Raw genomic sequence first — 14,953 nt, 5'->3', positions numbered from 1 at the left:
CGCAATGAGGAAGACGTGAGTGGACTCTTGCAAGGGAGATGTTTGCCCGCCGGCTCGACACAGTCCGATGGCCCCATTCCCAGCTGGCCGGGAGGGGGCACAGGCTCCTAAATGTGGGTATTTATGTCGAAAACCGATCATTACAAAATGAATCGCTTGACTTTTTGAGGCATTGCTGTCAGGAAGGAAGCCAATCAGAATGCTTTTGGAAGTACGCTGTACGATATGCGTCGGGTGCCACGGAGATTTTTGAGGAGAATTTTTTTTTAAATTCCAGCAACATCCAATTCTCCCTCATATTTCATCGTGTGGTGCCTCGAGATCAGAGTGGCACCGGAACGATGATTCGGATTGAAACTGACGTTGCAATACTGCAGAATACCACAAGTGGCTGCAATTTAGTCGATTTTAGTCGGTATCGATTCATAGTGAGGATAAGAAGAGACATACTGTATACCGAGTACAGTATTTTAAGTACAGTATTCGCTGGTTCATCGCATCAATGGCCGCACGGAGATGATCGTCAGACAGTCTCTTCTTGACACAGATGCACAACTTTATTCCCACTTTAGTTCTTTTCGAAGTGGGCGTTTCACAGCAATGTGACACCCACTCAACACTTTTGCGTAGCGATATAAAAATGCAAACACAGAGCAAAAATATACAGATGAAAAGTTGGCATATTTAGTGGCGTACAGGAACGCTTAAGTAACAACCCCCGAAGACAGACGGGCACGAAAAATCTGAGCATTTCACAAATGTACACTCGTACCAATACATGAGTTACCCCCGAGATAATCCGCCGGCCGATTGAAGTGAACGAAAACGTTCAATGATGTCTTGCGGGGTTGCTTTCATCTCGATGTAAAGTGGCAGCAACAGATGGAATGCGTCCGTCGGATTCTAAGCAGACGCTCGTCGTCCAAGTCCGCTCTTGCCAAAAGTGCAAATGTGACGCCGCTCCGCAAGCTACGTTCGGCATCAAAACAAACAAATGGTCCATTTCTGTGCGTCCACACCAAAGCGCTGAAAATAAATACACGTTGCTAGTGTTTTGACCTGTTCTCTTCGGTGACCCGCGAGGTTAGGATTAAACCGGTCGACCTTAAGCGACCATTTTTTTCCTCTGCTCACCCAATTGCGGTTTTTGTTCTCAGGTCAAAGGCCCGCCCGGTGCAAAAGTATTGCTTCCTGTTGCATTTTGGCGCCAAGGGACTATGTTGAGGTGAGGACAGGAGCTTCATTTAGTCAGGCCATAGCACAGCGTAATGTAAAAGGAGTGCTTTGCTGTTATGCTGCGGCATCTATCGGGATGACAAACCGAAGTAGGCGGGAGGTTGATTGATTCAAGCCATAGCCATGTCTAAAAGAAAAGTAGTGCTTTGCCACCATCGTGTGGCATTAAAGTCAATTCTGAACGGAGAAAATACGATTTTCGTGATTTGCGGGAACTGGAGACTAAGCCCCGCCCCTAATAGCCAAAATCAATTGACTCGCTTCCTTTAGAATGGCCTCTCGATGTCACCCAACACTGACTGTGGCTTTTTATGTTTTGATCTTGCAGTGAACAAATATTCCTTACATGGAAAAAAAGAAGCTCAATCTAATACTAAACGGAATAAAAGGAAACACGAACGCAGCATTTTGAACTATTAAAATCAATCAAACCTGTTCCAAAAATCAATTGAAACTAATTGACCTTCACCAATTTAAAAGCAACACTGCCAGCCACTACTTTTGCCACTCTACAGGCCTATGCAAGTTTTCGACTCCCCCCCCCTCCAAAACGTTTCCACTGCTTCCTTCTCTTTGATCATTTTGACTACGTTTGTCCAAATGAAGCTCCTCAACTCACTTCATGACCAAGAGGCCAGCAGATGGCGGGCGAAACAGCAACGTGGTACATTGCGCTGCATTTGATCGGAGAAAGCTGCAAGCGGTCGTCACGCAAAAAGTCCCGCAAAGAGCTGAAGCGCCACCTCATCGTCATACCATCAAAATTTCTCGTTTGCAGTAGACGTGCACGCAAACTCGTTTCTTCTTGAGCAGCAGAGGCCAACAAATACAAAGTATATACACACACACACACACACACCAACAGTTCCTATGCTGCAGAATGATACGGCTGACCTTGCTTGGATTGATTTCTTTTTTTTTGGGGGGGGGGGGTCTGTCGGCGGGCAGTCTTCCCCTGTGGATCTCAGGGAAAGGTCTGGGAGGAGGGCGGGGCCCGCGCCATCAGTGTTTTCGAGGTCAGCCTGGCTTTTCCGAGCTCGACCTCAATATCTAAAAGCTGGAATCCAGTAACCTCCTAACGCGGCCGATGGCGGGGGGGGGGGTTCTGAACACTGAACCCAGGTTGATCCTCTTACAAAGGAGGCGGTATGCGAGGCATGTCAACAAACTTTGAAAGGCCTGGCGGTTCCGTTTAAGCAGGTTTACAAGGACCTCGGTTAATTATTTTGGTATTTCCACATGAAAAGAAAAAAAAAAAAAACACACACAAAAACCCCCCCACAAAGCACCCTGTTAAGTGTGATTTGTTTGACACTACAAAAAAGGCTCACTCAAATGTGATGTCGTCCCACTGACCTTTTCGACCCGCTTTCTTGTCACATGACTTTCTTTCTCATTTAGGGATTCTCCGCGGGAAGAGCCACCATGGGGACCTTTTCCGAGGGGGACATGGGCGCAGGTTCTTTGCTCCCGGGTTGGTCCGCAACCTCCGCTTCGGGCGCGGGGGAGCTGGGGGATTTGGCGGCGGCGCTGGCGGCGAATCCTTGAGCAATGTCGTCGAAGGTCCTTCCTTTGGTCTCGGGCACCCGCAGGAAAGTGAAGATGAAGAAGAGGATGAGCAAGACCATGAAGATGATGAACACGTAAGGACCGCAGAGTTCCTAAGGGAAGCACAGACAGAGAGTTTGGATCAACAAAGTGTGTGCATGCTGGCGCCCTCTTGTGGCATAGTAAAGTATCACCTATGTACGTTCAGTTGTATTTATTCATTCATTCATCTTCCGTACCGCTTGATCCTCACTAGGGTGGCGGGGGGTGCCGGAGCCCATCCCAGCCGTCTCCGGGCAGTAGGCGGGGGGACACCCTGAATCGGTTGCCAGCCAATCGCAGGGCACACATAGACGAACAACCATTCGCACTCACCCTCACACCTAGGGACAATTTAGAGTGTTCAATCAGCCTGCCACGCATGTTTTTGGAATGTGGGAGGAAACCGCAGCACCCGGAGAAAACCCACGCAAGCCCGGGGAGAACATGCAAACTCCACACAGGGAGGCCGGAGCTGGAATCGAACCCGGTACCTCTGCACTGTGAAGTCGACGTGCTAACCACTGGACTACCGGGCCACCCACGTTCAGTTGTACGAATTAAAAAAAAAAAAAAAAAAAAGAATGTCTTGTTTTGAGAATAGAAAAAGTCAAAATGTTTACAAGAGGAAAAAGGAAAAAAAGTTCCTTGCCACGTCACGTCATTTTCAGGGTTGACAGTTGCGTACCTCCAGTTTGGGGAAACCAAGGCCCACCAGGAAGTTGGCGGTCCAGTTGGATAAACCGGAGACGGCCATGGCGGCGGGTCGAGGGCCCTGGGCGAAGAGCTCGGCCACGATGAACCAGGGGATGGGACCCGGACCCATCTCAAAACTGGCCACGAAGCCGAACACGGCCACGATGGCCAAGTAGCTCAGAGACGGGGTCGATTTCTGCTCAGACAAACAGCAAAATGAGGCAAATAAATCCATGGGAGTCGCAGCTAAGGCCCAAATACTTCATAAGAGGTAAGGCAAGACAAGAACATATTCTCATGATCACATCCCTGACGACAAATACAAACCGATCGAGGCAACTCTAATTGGAGCTACAGGATGAAGTTGATCTCAAAAGTTTACACACCCCCTGTTCAAAGGCCAAGTTTTTGTAAAAAAGCAAAAAAAGCAGCCAAGATATATCCTTCTCTCTGCCTGTAACCTGGATGACTCAAAACATTTTCTTCCTCATTATTAATTTCAGTGAAATAACGCGGGTGCATCAGCATAACGCATTCCTCCGCATCTCTTCGGGGCATTTTGTTCCGGTCCGACGAAACCAACGTTCAAGTTGGAAAACAAAATAAAATACAGTCAAGTTAGCAAACAGCTGAACTTGAATTAGGCTTAATGAGAGGCGCTTGGCAACGACAGCAATTGTGTGCCGACGCTAATTTAACATTTTAGTTGTTTACTTTCCTTGTCGTTTTTTTTTTCTTTTATCCAATCGAGTTCCTCAGGTTGTACAAAACAAAATAAATAAATTTGAAAGAATATCCACATATCAAGACACTTTTTTTTTTTTACATCACTTTGGTAACTGCATTTGTTTGCATTTGTTCCAGTCCAACAAAATCCGCCTTACGTGAAAAAAAAACCCGACGCATTCATCTAATCTAAGTGTGGGACATATAAAGGATATCTTATCTTATCTTATCTTAATCGTCACTCACCACCAGAGAAAGGGAGATGGTCATGAGCAAGGCAGAAATGGCCATTCCGGCCAGTCCGATCAGGTGTAAGGTCCTTCGGCCCGCCTTTTCCACCAGGAAGAGCTGGGGGTGGGGGGTGGGGGGAGGGAATCCGCAGGGATTGGTCGAAAATCCAACAAACTGCGCGGAAAAAGGACAACAAAGTAGCGGTGCGACACTCACGGAAACGACGGTGAACACGGTGTTGACCACTCCGGCGCCGATGGTGGCGTAGATGGGTTGAGTTACGCCCGCCGAGGCAAAGATGCCCGTCGAGTAGTAGAAGACCTAAAATCAAGTTCAACGTGAGTCGGCGACAACAAAAGCGACAAACGTACCGAGGAGCGACGCTAAAGTGAGTTGAGGAGCTTCAATTGGAAACAAGTGGTGTTTCGCCGCCATCTTGATGTGGTGGAGCTATGCTGAAGTGAGTTGAGGAGCTTCATTTAGCCACAAATAAAACTAAACCTTCAGACGTTACTCACGGCATTGATGCCCGAAAACTGCTGAGAGAGCTGCAGAACGATGGCGATGATGATGATCTGGCGGTAGTTCCGTGAGCGGAAGAGCTCCGGGATGGTGACTTTCTTCTCCATGGCCATCCGCATCCCTTCCTCCTTCATCTCGTCGATGTCGTCGCTCACGTCCTCGCAGCCGCGCAGCCGCACCAGCGCTGCAAGGCGCGGGACAGCGGCAGTGGGAATAAGGTTGAGGGGGGAAAAAAAAATAAATAACTTGAAAAACAAAAAAAAAATACCGCCAACGTGAGGATCTCGTATACGGAACCTTTCCTGGCCTCCTCCTCCTGCTTGAGGACAATGAGAAGGTAGCGGGGGCTCTCGGGGCAGAAGGGCAACATGATGCTCTGCAGGATGGCAGGAAGGGCGGTCAAGGCCAGGAGGACGCTCCACAGAGTATCCGAGCCCAGAAGAGACTCCAGACCAAAGATCTGAAGAGAAGAAACCAAAACACACCATATTGTCGCAACTTTGTGAATGGCGGAGAGCAAATTCTTGACCAAATTTCTCTTGCAAATCTTTGCGCATGTGCTGCAAATATAATTTTATCGGACCGGAGCGCAAGACGTGCGTCAGTCTCGTACCTGCGCCACCAGGATGCCGATAACCACGCCTAGCTGGTGCAGGGTTCCGAAGGCCCCTCGGAGGGCGGTGGGGGCGATCTCGCCCACGTACATGGGCGTCAGTCCGGTGCACAGACCGCAGAAGACGCCGATGATCAAGCGTCCGATGATGACCATCTCGAAAGAGCGACTCAGGCTGGAGAGTCCCATCAGGGCCCCTCCCAGCAGGGCCAGAACGTTGGCCAACAGCATCGATTTCTTCCTGGACGGCGAAGATGGTCAACGGAGACATTCCTCCCCCCCCCACGCCCCCCCACCCACAGTCTTGACTTGCTCACCTGCCAAACTTGTTGACCATGGCCCCCACGCTGAAGGAGCCCAACATGCCGCCCACACTAAAGATGGCCACCGCAAAACTCCACACCATGGTGGTGGCTCCCGGACTGAAGGGCTCGTTGAAGCGCTCCAGAGAAACATTTTGAAAGAACCTACGCAGTTTCTGTGCAAGCCACAGCAAAAGAAAAACAAAATGAACCCCCCCCAAAAAAATATTATATAGATAGATAGATAGATAGATAGATAGATAGATAGATAGATAGATAGATAGATAGATAGATAGATAGATAGATAGATAGATAGATAGATAGATAGATAGATAGATAGATAGATAGATAGATAGATAGATAGATAGATAGATAGATAGATAGATAGAGATTTTTCAATCCGTCATGGAGCCATTTTGTATTTTTTTCACATAGCGACTTGCATCGGCATTAATCGGACGCTAGATAAGGTACACACTTGTCATCAATTGTTGCTCTCTTTTAGAAAGACTTTGTTCTCCTACAGTAATTAGAGTACATCTCTGCGAAAATGTATTTGCATACACAACAAAAGGTACCTTGTTAGCAACACACGTGCGCACGCACACACACACACACACACATATACCTGTTCAGGTGCATTGATGACCCCGGTGTTGTAACCAAACTGCAGCGAACCGATGACGGCAGTGGACACGCAGTAGAGCAGGAAGCAGGTGATTTTCTTCTGCTTGGGCTGTCGCATGAAGGCGAGAGAAAGCACCAAGTGAGATGAGAACAAAGCACGGATGCATTTGCTCAAAGAAAGGCCTCTGTTGGAACATTGGCTGCGGAGTGTCGCTGCCTTTTGACAAAGCTCTCGCTGTTTGCGGACAGGCTGGCCGTCACGCGGGCACAACGAGCCTTTTCCACATCGCGGGCTCGCACCGACTTCCTTTCAACCTGCTCGTTATTGGCGCGACCATAGTGCCCGCTGCGTGACAGGCAAGCCTGCAGGTCAGTCCAAAGCACCTACAGCGACTGGATTTCGGTTGTTTTTCCCGCTGGCCTCGGGATTAGCGCATAATAAGCTGCTCGTGCAGCAGATCTTTGCTGCATGCTCAACACAACGTTTCACTTTGAGAAGTTTGCATTATTTATTTTGTGGTTTTGGGGGTGGGCCGGTAATAATAATAATAATAATTATCGTATTTAATTTGGATAAAATATGCAAAAACGACATGCCGATGCAAAATCTCAACGTTATTTATTAGTCGTGACAATTTTGAAATTTCGGTCCGGATTTCAGCAAGGATCATGAAAGTTGACACACATGATTTGCTCCTTTTGCGGACCACATAAAGTGACGTGGCGGGCCGGATCTGGCCCCCGGGCCTTGACTTTGACACCCGAGCTCTAAATTGTCCCAAGGTGTGACTGTTTGTCTCTGAATGATTCTTCGTCTAAGTGAGCCCTGGCTGGCGACCATTTCAATGGGTGCCGCCATTTTTACGACGTAATTCAGCACAGTGGCGCAAAGCGATAACATCGGACGTGCAATTCTTAAATTTTTCCACGCTTGTACACCTGCACTCTCGGACACGACGTCCGCCTCTCCTGCGAGCGTAACCGTGTCGTGTGGCTACTGCGATCGGAACAAAGAAGCAGAAATGAATGAAGCAGAAGATAAAGAAGAACAAGAAGGAGCCGAAACGCAAAGACGACAGGCAGAGGCAACACGCGGGCACTTGCAGCGACACGCTTTTCCTTGCGCAACTGTTGGGCGATAGGACGTGAAAATTACGCCGGGGCCGTCACGCCTTTTAAATGCGGGGAGCGGTCGGGACATCTAACAACCCAAGAAACATACGCCATGTAGCTCTGCGATGCTTGAGTTGAAATGATCAGTCTAGTGGTCATTTATAACATTGCAACGTTTGTTTGCTAGCTACAAAAAAAAAATTGAAACAAAAACCTTACAAAAAAACAAAAAAAAATACTGGCAACACAAACAAGAAGTCAGTGTTCTGGGGGGGTGGGGGGGGACCAACGTGCAAATGCCACACAGGAACCTGTGAAGGGGTGCGATAGACTTGCTAACCGTGCTGCCGTAACTTTGCTGCCTTTCAACCGACTCGAGTTGAGTCATTTCCTGTCATTGCGCTTCAGTCCTGACTCCAGCCGTCACAGGTTGGACGGTTTGGTCTCGGCTCCTCTTTAAACTGCAGTTAATCCTTTGGAATTTTACAAAATGGGTAGTCGCATTCTTCAACAAGGGGGGGGGGGGAATTAAGACTGCTGAGGTCCACGTTGGACCAACACTTGTATTATTATATATCAAACACCACCCATCCATCCATGTATCCAACTTCTGAATCGCTTCACCCTCACCAAGGGAGGGGGGGGGGGGTGCTGGAGCCTACCCCAGGCGTCTTCGGGCAGCAGGCAGGGGACACCATGAAGCGGTTGCCGGAGAAAACTCACCCAGGCACGGGGAGAACATGCAAACTTCACAGAGGAAAGCCAGAGCTGGGATCGAACCCACGACCTCTGCACTGTGAGGTCGATGCGCGAACCAGTCCCCCACACCAGGCCGCCTTACGTCAAACACATTGACCTTTGACCTTCATCCAATGAAATTCATGTTGGATCGACTTCACATTTTTAGCATTAAGCAACACGCAAATGTGCCGACATGAAACCTGTCACCATTTTGTTTTGGGAACCTGGCGACCAATCCTGGGAGTAGACGGGATGGTCTGCAACTCCCTTGTGGATTCATTTGTTCAGTTAGTGAGAGGATTTTTTTTTTTTTTTTTGGTGTGTATTCACATTCCGTATGCAGATTTGGACACCCCATCCAAGCGATGTCAAAATTGTGACGTAATCATCAGGACGACCAAAGAATGTGCAACATGTTGCCCAAGAAAAACCACCGTCGGGTTTCGAAGCACTCGCCGTCCGATTTAAACTCGGCCCAATCACCTCGCTGAAGGATGACTTTGCGTGAGAATCTTGTCAACGCAGCCCCCCGTACCGGATGTCATGAAACGGCGCAGGTGTACCTAATGTTGTGTCTTCTTGTCCCGTGCGTGCGTGTCCTCGCTTTCTCTCAACCTGCATTTAAACACGGAGGCATCACGCTCAAGTCGCAGCTTGCCCCGCTCTCCCCGCTCTCCCCTCTTCTCTTAGTCACGTCCCCAAAACGCTCAGTTCTCATCCTCCTCTTGCCAGAAAGGAAAATTACCAAAGTGCCGGCCTGCGACTTAATGAACTCCAGCTTTTTAGCGAGCTGCACCAAACGGAGTCCAATCCAACAAGTGGGAACCGACAATTCGGAACTTTGTCGCGACATCGGCTTGCTTTGCCGTTAAAATTCTGCCGCCATGCAATAAAAGGAACAGAAGTGTCTACCTTATCATCTTCCATGCGCTCCATCTTCACTTTTTTTCCCGAACAAAATGGACTTTCTGGAAAAACGCGCTTCTCTGTGCAAACGGCTGTCGAACCTGAAAGCAAATAGACAAACAAGCGGCAGCCCGACGTCAGCAGAGCCAGAAGCCAAACGGCGGCGTGCGACGGCGAGTCTCGCTGTACCTGATGCACTGGGATGGGGCCGGACCTGTATGTGGTCCAGACTATTGAGATGGGTCTGCCCTCACTTCAGCAGCGGCAGATGAGAAACTCCTCCCCCTCTCTTCCTCCTCCCTCCACACACACACACACACGTCTGGTTTCGCCCCCCCCCCCCCCTCCCGAGATCCCATTTAAAGAGAGGCGAGTGCTGCGACAGTCTCCTTTGATAATGGGAATCACAGTTGTCCAACTTAAGGCTCGGGGGCCGTATCTGGCCCGCCACGTCATTTTATGTGGCCCGTGAAAGCAGATCACCCCCACACCCCCGCCCCACCGGGTTTATATTGAACAGAGGTAAAACGTCAATATTTTATCAACGTGGCAGATGTGCGACTAACGTTGTCTTTGTCAAGAATGATGCACACCGTTTGTAATTTCACTCATTTCCAATCCAAAGATGAAAGCTTGGAGTTCCCCCGCCTCCAATGATGATGACTTCACATGCGTCTCGCTGCGGCATGTTTGCGGTCATCTACGGGAGAAAAAAAAGAGGAAGAGGAGAAAGGAGAAGGAGGTCGAGACGTTGGGGGGGGGCAACGTGCCTGAGGTGGGGGACAAACTCAGGCACGGCTGAAAGGAGGCTCTGTGGCGGCTGCCCACCAGGGCGCCGGCACAATGGGCAACGTGCACGTGCCTGAGATACAAAGCCCGGTCATGCAGAGACCATGAGACCGGCTCAGTAGGTGGCGAACAATCACACCACCTCCCTTCCCCTAATTCCTCATTTCTAAACTGGTGGCCCACCTAAATCTCGGCCTGGAATTTGAAGGCCTCCACAAAATACCAAAGTGTTAAGATTTGATTTTCATCGGCAGGATTGACCTCCATGAGCTAATGAGAGAGGTGCTGTTGACAAGTAGAATTGAGGGAAAACACACTTTGTGTTCTTTCGCAACTGCTCAGCCGACTGTAGCCCAGAAATGTGATCAATTTTTTGAAAAGTGATGAAATCGGCACGATGCGAGCGGCATTAAAAAAAATATCCAATTTGAAATTTCATAAATGACTTGAATCCATCCATCCATTTTCTGAACCGCTTAATCCTCACTAGGGTCGCGGGGGGTGCTGGAACCTATCCCAGCCGTCTCCAGGCAGTAGGCGGGGGACATCCTGAATCGGTTGCCAGCCAATCACAGGGCACACAGAGACAAACAACCATCCACGCTCACACTCACACCTAGGGACAATTTAGAGTGTTCAATCAGCCTGCCATGCATGTTTTTGGAACGTGGGAGGAAACCGGAGCACCCGCAGAAAACCCACGCAGGCCCGGGGAGAACATGCAAACTCCACACAGGGAGGCCGGAGCTGGAATCGAACCCGGTACCTCTGCACTGTGAAGCCGACGTGCTAACCACCGGACTACCCGAAATGACTTTAAATTATTGATAAATTGAGATTCATTTTCCTACAAGTAGGATCAACTTTTCTGACAGACGACACAAAGTATTTAAAGAATAAAATCCTTGACGTGACTCCTTGAAATTTCACAACATGACTGATGATAGGAAATACACAAAACAGTACTAATACCAATCTTAAATTATTTTGCTGTCGAAACCCAATGTGTATTTCTATTTATTTATTTGACTTGAAATTGCAGACATGTGCTAAAATGTGATGAGTATTTCTTAAATTTGAACCTAACTATGCACACGAAACCCAACTGTCACAGGAGGAGCACAATTTGTCACGTCTGCTACAGGGACCTGATTCAGCTGGGAGAAACATTTGAGGCGCCGTATTTCAACATCTCCGAACTAAAGAGTATTGATTTTTTTTTTTTTAGTAATGTCACACACGCGCCGTGTGTCTTACAAACACAAATGCGTCAAAAGAACCAGCTGTTGTGACACATCCTAGTGAGACATCCTACCTGCAGCTGTTACACACACACACACACACACACGCACACACGCTCCCATGCAACTCAATCTCGTTCAAAGCATTCGCTTCACTCTTCAAGCCCTCCTTTCCTGACATCCCGTTCAGTTGCCAAGGTCACGCATCATCCTGCAACATGGCCACAATCAAATTAAAGTGTTATTTGTACACAGTAAGAGCGCGAGAGGAAGGAAGCGAGGCCAGAGCTGCCGTCTGCCAATCTCGCTTGCGCACACACGCCATCGCCTGGCATCCATTTCCTGATCATTTGCAACAACCCGGACGAGCGCAGTCTCGAAACAATGAAAACAGCCGCTGCAGACTCTCTATAGAAAGTCTAAATTGGCTATGAGTGTTGACTTTGTAACTTGAAATTCCGAGCATGGTTTCACCCCGAACCCAGACTTGAAACCCGAAAGTGCTCAGTGGCATACCGTGCGACTCTCTGCCAGCATTCATCAGATCTGACGTTTGACGTGCTCCGTGGCAGTCGAAATAGTGCTCAGATGGACCATTAAAGGGGTGGCTGGTTCCGAAAGCTGCATTTAGTCACAGCGGCCAACAGGGGGCGACGTGGCCAATTGCGAATGAAGCAGATTGCAGGGGCCAAATAAACACACAGAAGACTTGTCTGGACCCATCAAGCACAGTTTGGAGTATGCGGCAATCGTGGAGTGCGTTGCCAGTCGGTTATGTCATAGAGTCACGCCACTTGGCCCACTAGCCTGTGTGAAACGCCTTCCAAAAATAAGGGGGGGGGGGCATAACGAACAGTTCTGCGCGCTTCATCGAATGTGCTTGACCACCATTGACTACTTGGAGAACCACACCACGTAAAACCCATAAATACAACACAACCAACAAACGGAAACCTATCCAACGGTGACACCTTGTGGTCAAAGTGTGCCATTACAGGGCCACGAAATTTCTGCTGAATGATCGACAACATTGAAGACGTCCCAGGATGCAATCGGCGCAACAAGTACAGAACTATCATTCTGTGACTGTAATCGTTTTGTCAAAAGCTTAAGATGACAATATTAAAAATATAGCAAAAAAAGGCATCTTTGTCATGATTAGGATGGAATTTGCAGACCAAATAAAAACAACACTAAAGACCGACTCCGTGTGCATCGTATTTATTGAATAAACAATGCCAAACAGGAAGTGACTATACACATCGGGGGAAAAACACAGCTTTGACCTTAACGTGCGTTTGAATGATAAGTTAAGACCAGAAACCCTCCAGAAGATGACGGCATTGTCGCGGGGGGCGCTGGTTGAAGATGTTCACAAATACGATTGAGTGAATTGTAACCAAAGTTTTGAGGGATGACTGCGATGGTGTTTTAGATTTTTCCGGGGAAACTTCCATTCTCAATCTGCTCGTCCCATTTACCAACCTGCGGGACACATGAAAACAACCGTGACCATTGAGTGGGCGCATCTTGAGGAACACCCTCGCAAACACTATCCATGCATTTACAGGGGGCCAATTTACACATAAGAGAAAAAAAGACATTACAAGTGTAGGAGTGTCTTTATATTAAGTTGTTCTTATGCTGCAGTTTTTAAAATATGGTGACACTTTACCGTATTTTTTTGTGTGTAATATGGTAATATGAAGACAAGGCAAAAAAATAATTGGGGCAAATGTTGAACTGAATTGTGGGTTGAAAAGATATTTTGAATATTTTGACAGTTTCACCATATCACAATATTAAATTGAGAAAAAAATTGACATAGTGAATCCAAATGTCAGAGTACGTCTCCACAATGTCGGCCTTACCCAGCTCAAGGGACAAAGACTTTTGTACACCCTCTTGTACCACTCGCACGGGGCCACATCCTGGTCTTTGGCCGACAGGGCCTTGTTGCACCTGTGGAAGTCTGGACAGAAAATAGGCAAAGTCTTCGATGAATACAATTCAGTGGAAGGAAATTCAACTGACACTGTCCTGTAGAGCTGATGTCCCAAAAGTCATACTGTGCTCGTTTTTCCCCCCAATTTAATTTCAGGCATAATTCGAACAGATGTGAAACTAACATCAGCATTTGACAGTTTGTTTTGATGTTCAAGCACAACACCATCAAACAAACATAAAATAATCAAAATCAATAGTTGATTCATCACTTGAAGGGCAGACTTGCCCAATTTGCAGACGGTGTGTTTGAAAGCATGCAACATTCAAATCGATCCAATTTGTGACTCCAGATAATTCGTTCCAATTGGGACAGTGGATAGGCTCACCCAAGTAGTTCTGGAAGCAGTTGCGGGTCTGGTTGGTGTTGGGGAAGCGGGCGTCGAAGGGTGCAGTCCTGTAGTTCTTAATCTTCCCCTCAATTGTCTCACTCATGTTTGCCGGCTTCGGATATGAGGTTCACGCGTTACTTCAATAAGACACCGAAAGCATTTTTAAATAAGAGCGACTTAAAGCGCATCGGCGTGACCTCCGCGTAAAGCGCTACGTTAACCGGCTAAGTTATAAATAAATCGGCGAGCGGTGATTCGTTTTGACCGACAACACTCATCATCGTTTAGCACTACTTAATGGTTTATAAACAACATTAACATGTAACAGAATGGTTCGTTTAGTAGAAAAAACAACGGACATTAAATAGAAAACGACGCGGCTAGTTAGCATGGTTAGCCGAGGAGGTTGCTCACGCGTTGATGCTAACTCACCAATTGTGGACATTTTTTAGCGGGGGTGACAAATATTAACACGACAGCAATTGCTACTAATCCACAAAATACTTAGTGGCTCGGTATAAAGACTACAATAGACCAAATGTATCGCGAAAGAGCCACATTTGAATGTAAAGGCGAGCCAACCTTGAGTGCTTTTCGGCCGTTGTCCTCTATGGAAAGATGTCCTTCCTGTTCCGCGCGCAAAGCATGCTGGGGCGAAAAAAAAGCTCAGGGGGCGGAGTCAACAAAATCGAACACACACACTTGATGACTGAAATGTCCCCATACACATTAATGAAATACTTAATACAGTCATTAGTCAAACTCTCTCTCTCTTTCACACTCACACATCGTGATTTTTGTTGTTGTCAACGAACTCAACGGTATTTCCAGGGCCCTTTAAAAACACCCACCGCTGCATACTAAGTGATGTGCCTGAATTAAAAATGAGACCCACAAAAACAGTTCAACCAAATAAATTAATGACCTAAAGACAGTAGCTACAATCAAGCACCAAAATGATGTATAAAAGAATAAAAATGCGTTTCAAGACGAGTTCTGAAAGTGGACAGAAAGGGGACTTGCCTAACCTCAATTCAAAGAGAGGCACCGTCGTTTGCTCGCTCCCTCGCTTGCTACAATGTCCACTCGTGTGCCCATAAAACAAATCCACAACTTTCAAAATAAAAGCACAGAGTTTCATGATGTACTCTGACTTCATGGTCACCGCGGGGGTCAGTCAAAGACTGAGGGCGGGTACTTTTGAGAGCCTGGAATAAAGTACATGTCATCACTATGTCTTTGAAAATGTGAACCGCGGGAGAACCGCACCCTGGTATTGGGACTCGC

General features: G+C 47.7%; 2 protein-coding genes, 1 long non-coding RNA gene and 1 pseudogene across 6 annotated transcripts in view; 1 reads left to right on the top strand and 3 right to left on the bottom strand.

The window, feature by feature from the left end:
- The first annotated feature begins 1,157 nt into the window (after window positions 1–1,157).
- LOC127600689 (uncharacterized) lies at window positions 1,158–2,991 on the top strand. Its single transcript, XR_007962392.1, has 2 exons — window positions 1,158–1,225; window positions 2,638–2,991. It is a non-coding gene; the product is annotated as an uncharacterized LOC127600689 (long non-coding RNA).
- Window positions 1,551–14,953, bottom strand: part of LOC127600519 (solute carrier family 2, facilitated glucose transporter member 3-like) — an 80,994-nt gene continuing 67,591 nt past the window's right edge. The window contains exons 2-11 of the mRNA XM_052065158.1: window positions 9,307–9,401; window positions 6,542–6,649; window positions 5,929–6,089; window positions 5,612–5,852; window positions 5,296–5,458; window positions 4,995–5,182; window positions 4,693–4,797; window positions 4,492–4,593; window positions 3,512–3,715; window positions 1,551–2,897 (exon numbers count right to left, since the gene is read on the bottom strand). Of these exons, the coding sequence (XP_051921118.1) occupies window positions 2,634–2,897; window positions 3,512–3,715; window positions 4,492–4,593; window positions 4,693–4,797; window positions 4,995–5,182; window positions 5,296–5,458; window positions 5,612–5,852; window positions 5,929–6,089; window positions 6,542–6,649; window positions 9,307–9,330 (1,560 nt within the window). The 5' untranslated portion in view covers window positions 9,331–9,401 and the 3' untranslated portion in view covers window positions 1,551–2,633. The remainder of the gene's footprint in view (window positions 2,898–3,511; window positions 3,716–4,491; window positions 4,594–4,692; window positions 4,798–4,994; window positions 5,183–5,295; window positions 5,459–5,611; window positions 5,853–5,928; window positions 6,090–6,541; window positions 6,650–9,306; window positions 9,402–14,953) is intronic.
- LOC127600520 (solute carrier family 2, facilitated glucose transporter member 3-like) overlaps window positions 1,551–14,953 on the bottom strand; it is an 80,689-nt pseudogene continuing 67,286 nt past the window's right edge.
- LOC127600668 (cytochrome c oxidase subunit 6B1-like) overlaps window positions 12,539–14,953 on the bottom strand; it is a 74,803-nt gene continuing 72,388 nt past the window's right edge. Inside the window, exons 1-4 of one of the 4 annotated variants that reach the window (XM_052065391.1) lie at window positions 14,249–14,413; window positions 13,664–13,803; window positions 13,202–13,302; window positions 12,539–12,815 (exon numbers count right to left, since the gene is read on the bottom strand). In XM_052065391.1, the coding sequence (XP_051921351.1) occupies window positions 12,762–12,815; window positions 13,202–13,302; window positions 13,664–13,769 (261 nt within the window). In that variant the 5' untranslated portion in view covers window positions 13,770–13,803; window positions 14,249–14,413 and the 3' untranslated portion in view covers window positions 12,539–12,761. Of the gene's footprint in view, window positions 12,816–13,201; window positions 13,303–13,663; window positions 13,823–14,248; window positions 14,414–14,953 lie in introns of those variants that run through there. The other 3 variants (XM_052065394.1, XM_052065392.1, XM_052065393.1) reach the window with 3 other exon arrangements.

Source organism: Hippocampus zosterae, chromosome 5 (genome assembly GCF_025434085.1).
Source record: "Hippocampus zosterae strain Florida chromosome 5, ASM2543408v3, whole genome shotgun sequence".
Lineage (NCBI taxonomy): Eukaryota > Metazoa > Chordata > Actinopteri > Syngnathiformes > Syngnathidae > Hippocampus > Hippocampus zosterae.
This window is presented reverse-complemented; position numbering and strand designations above follow the sequence as displayed.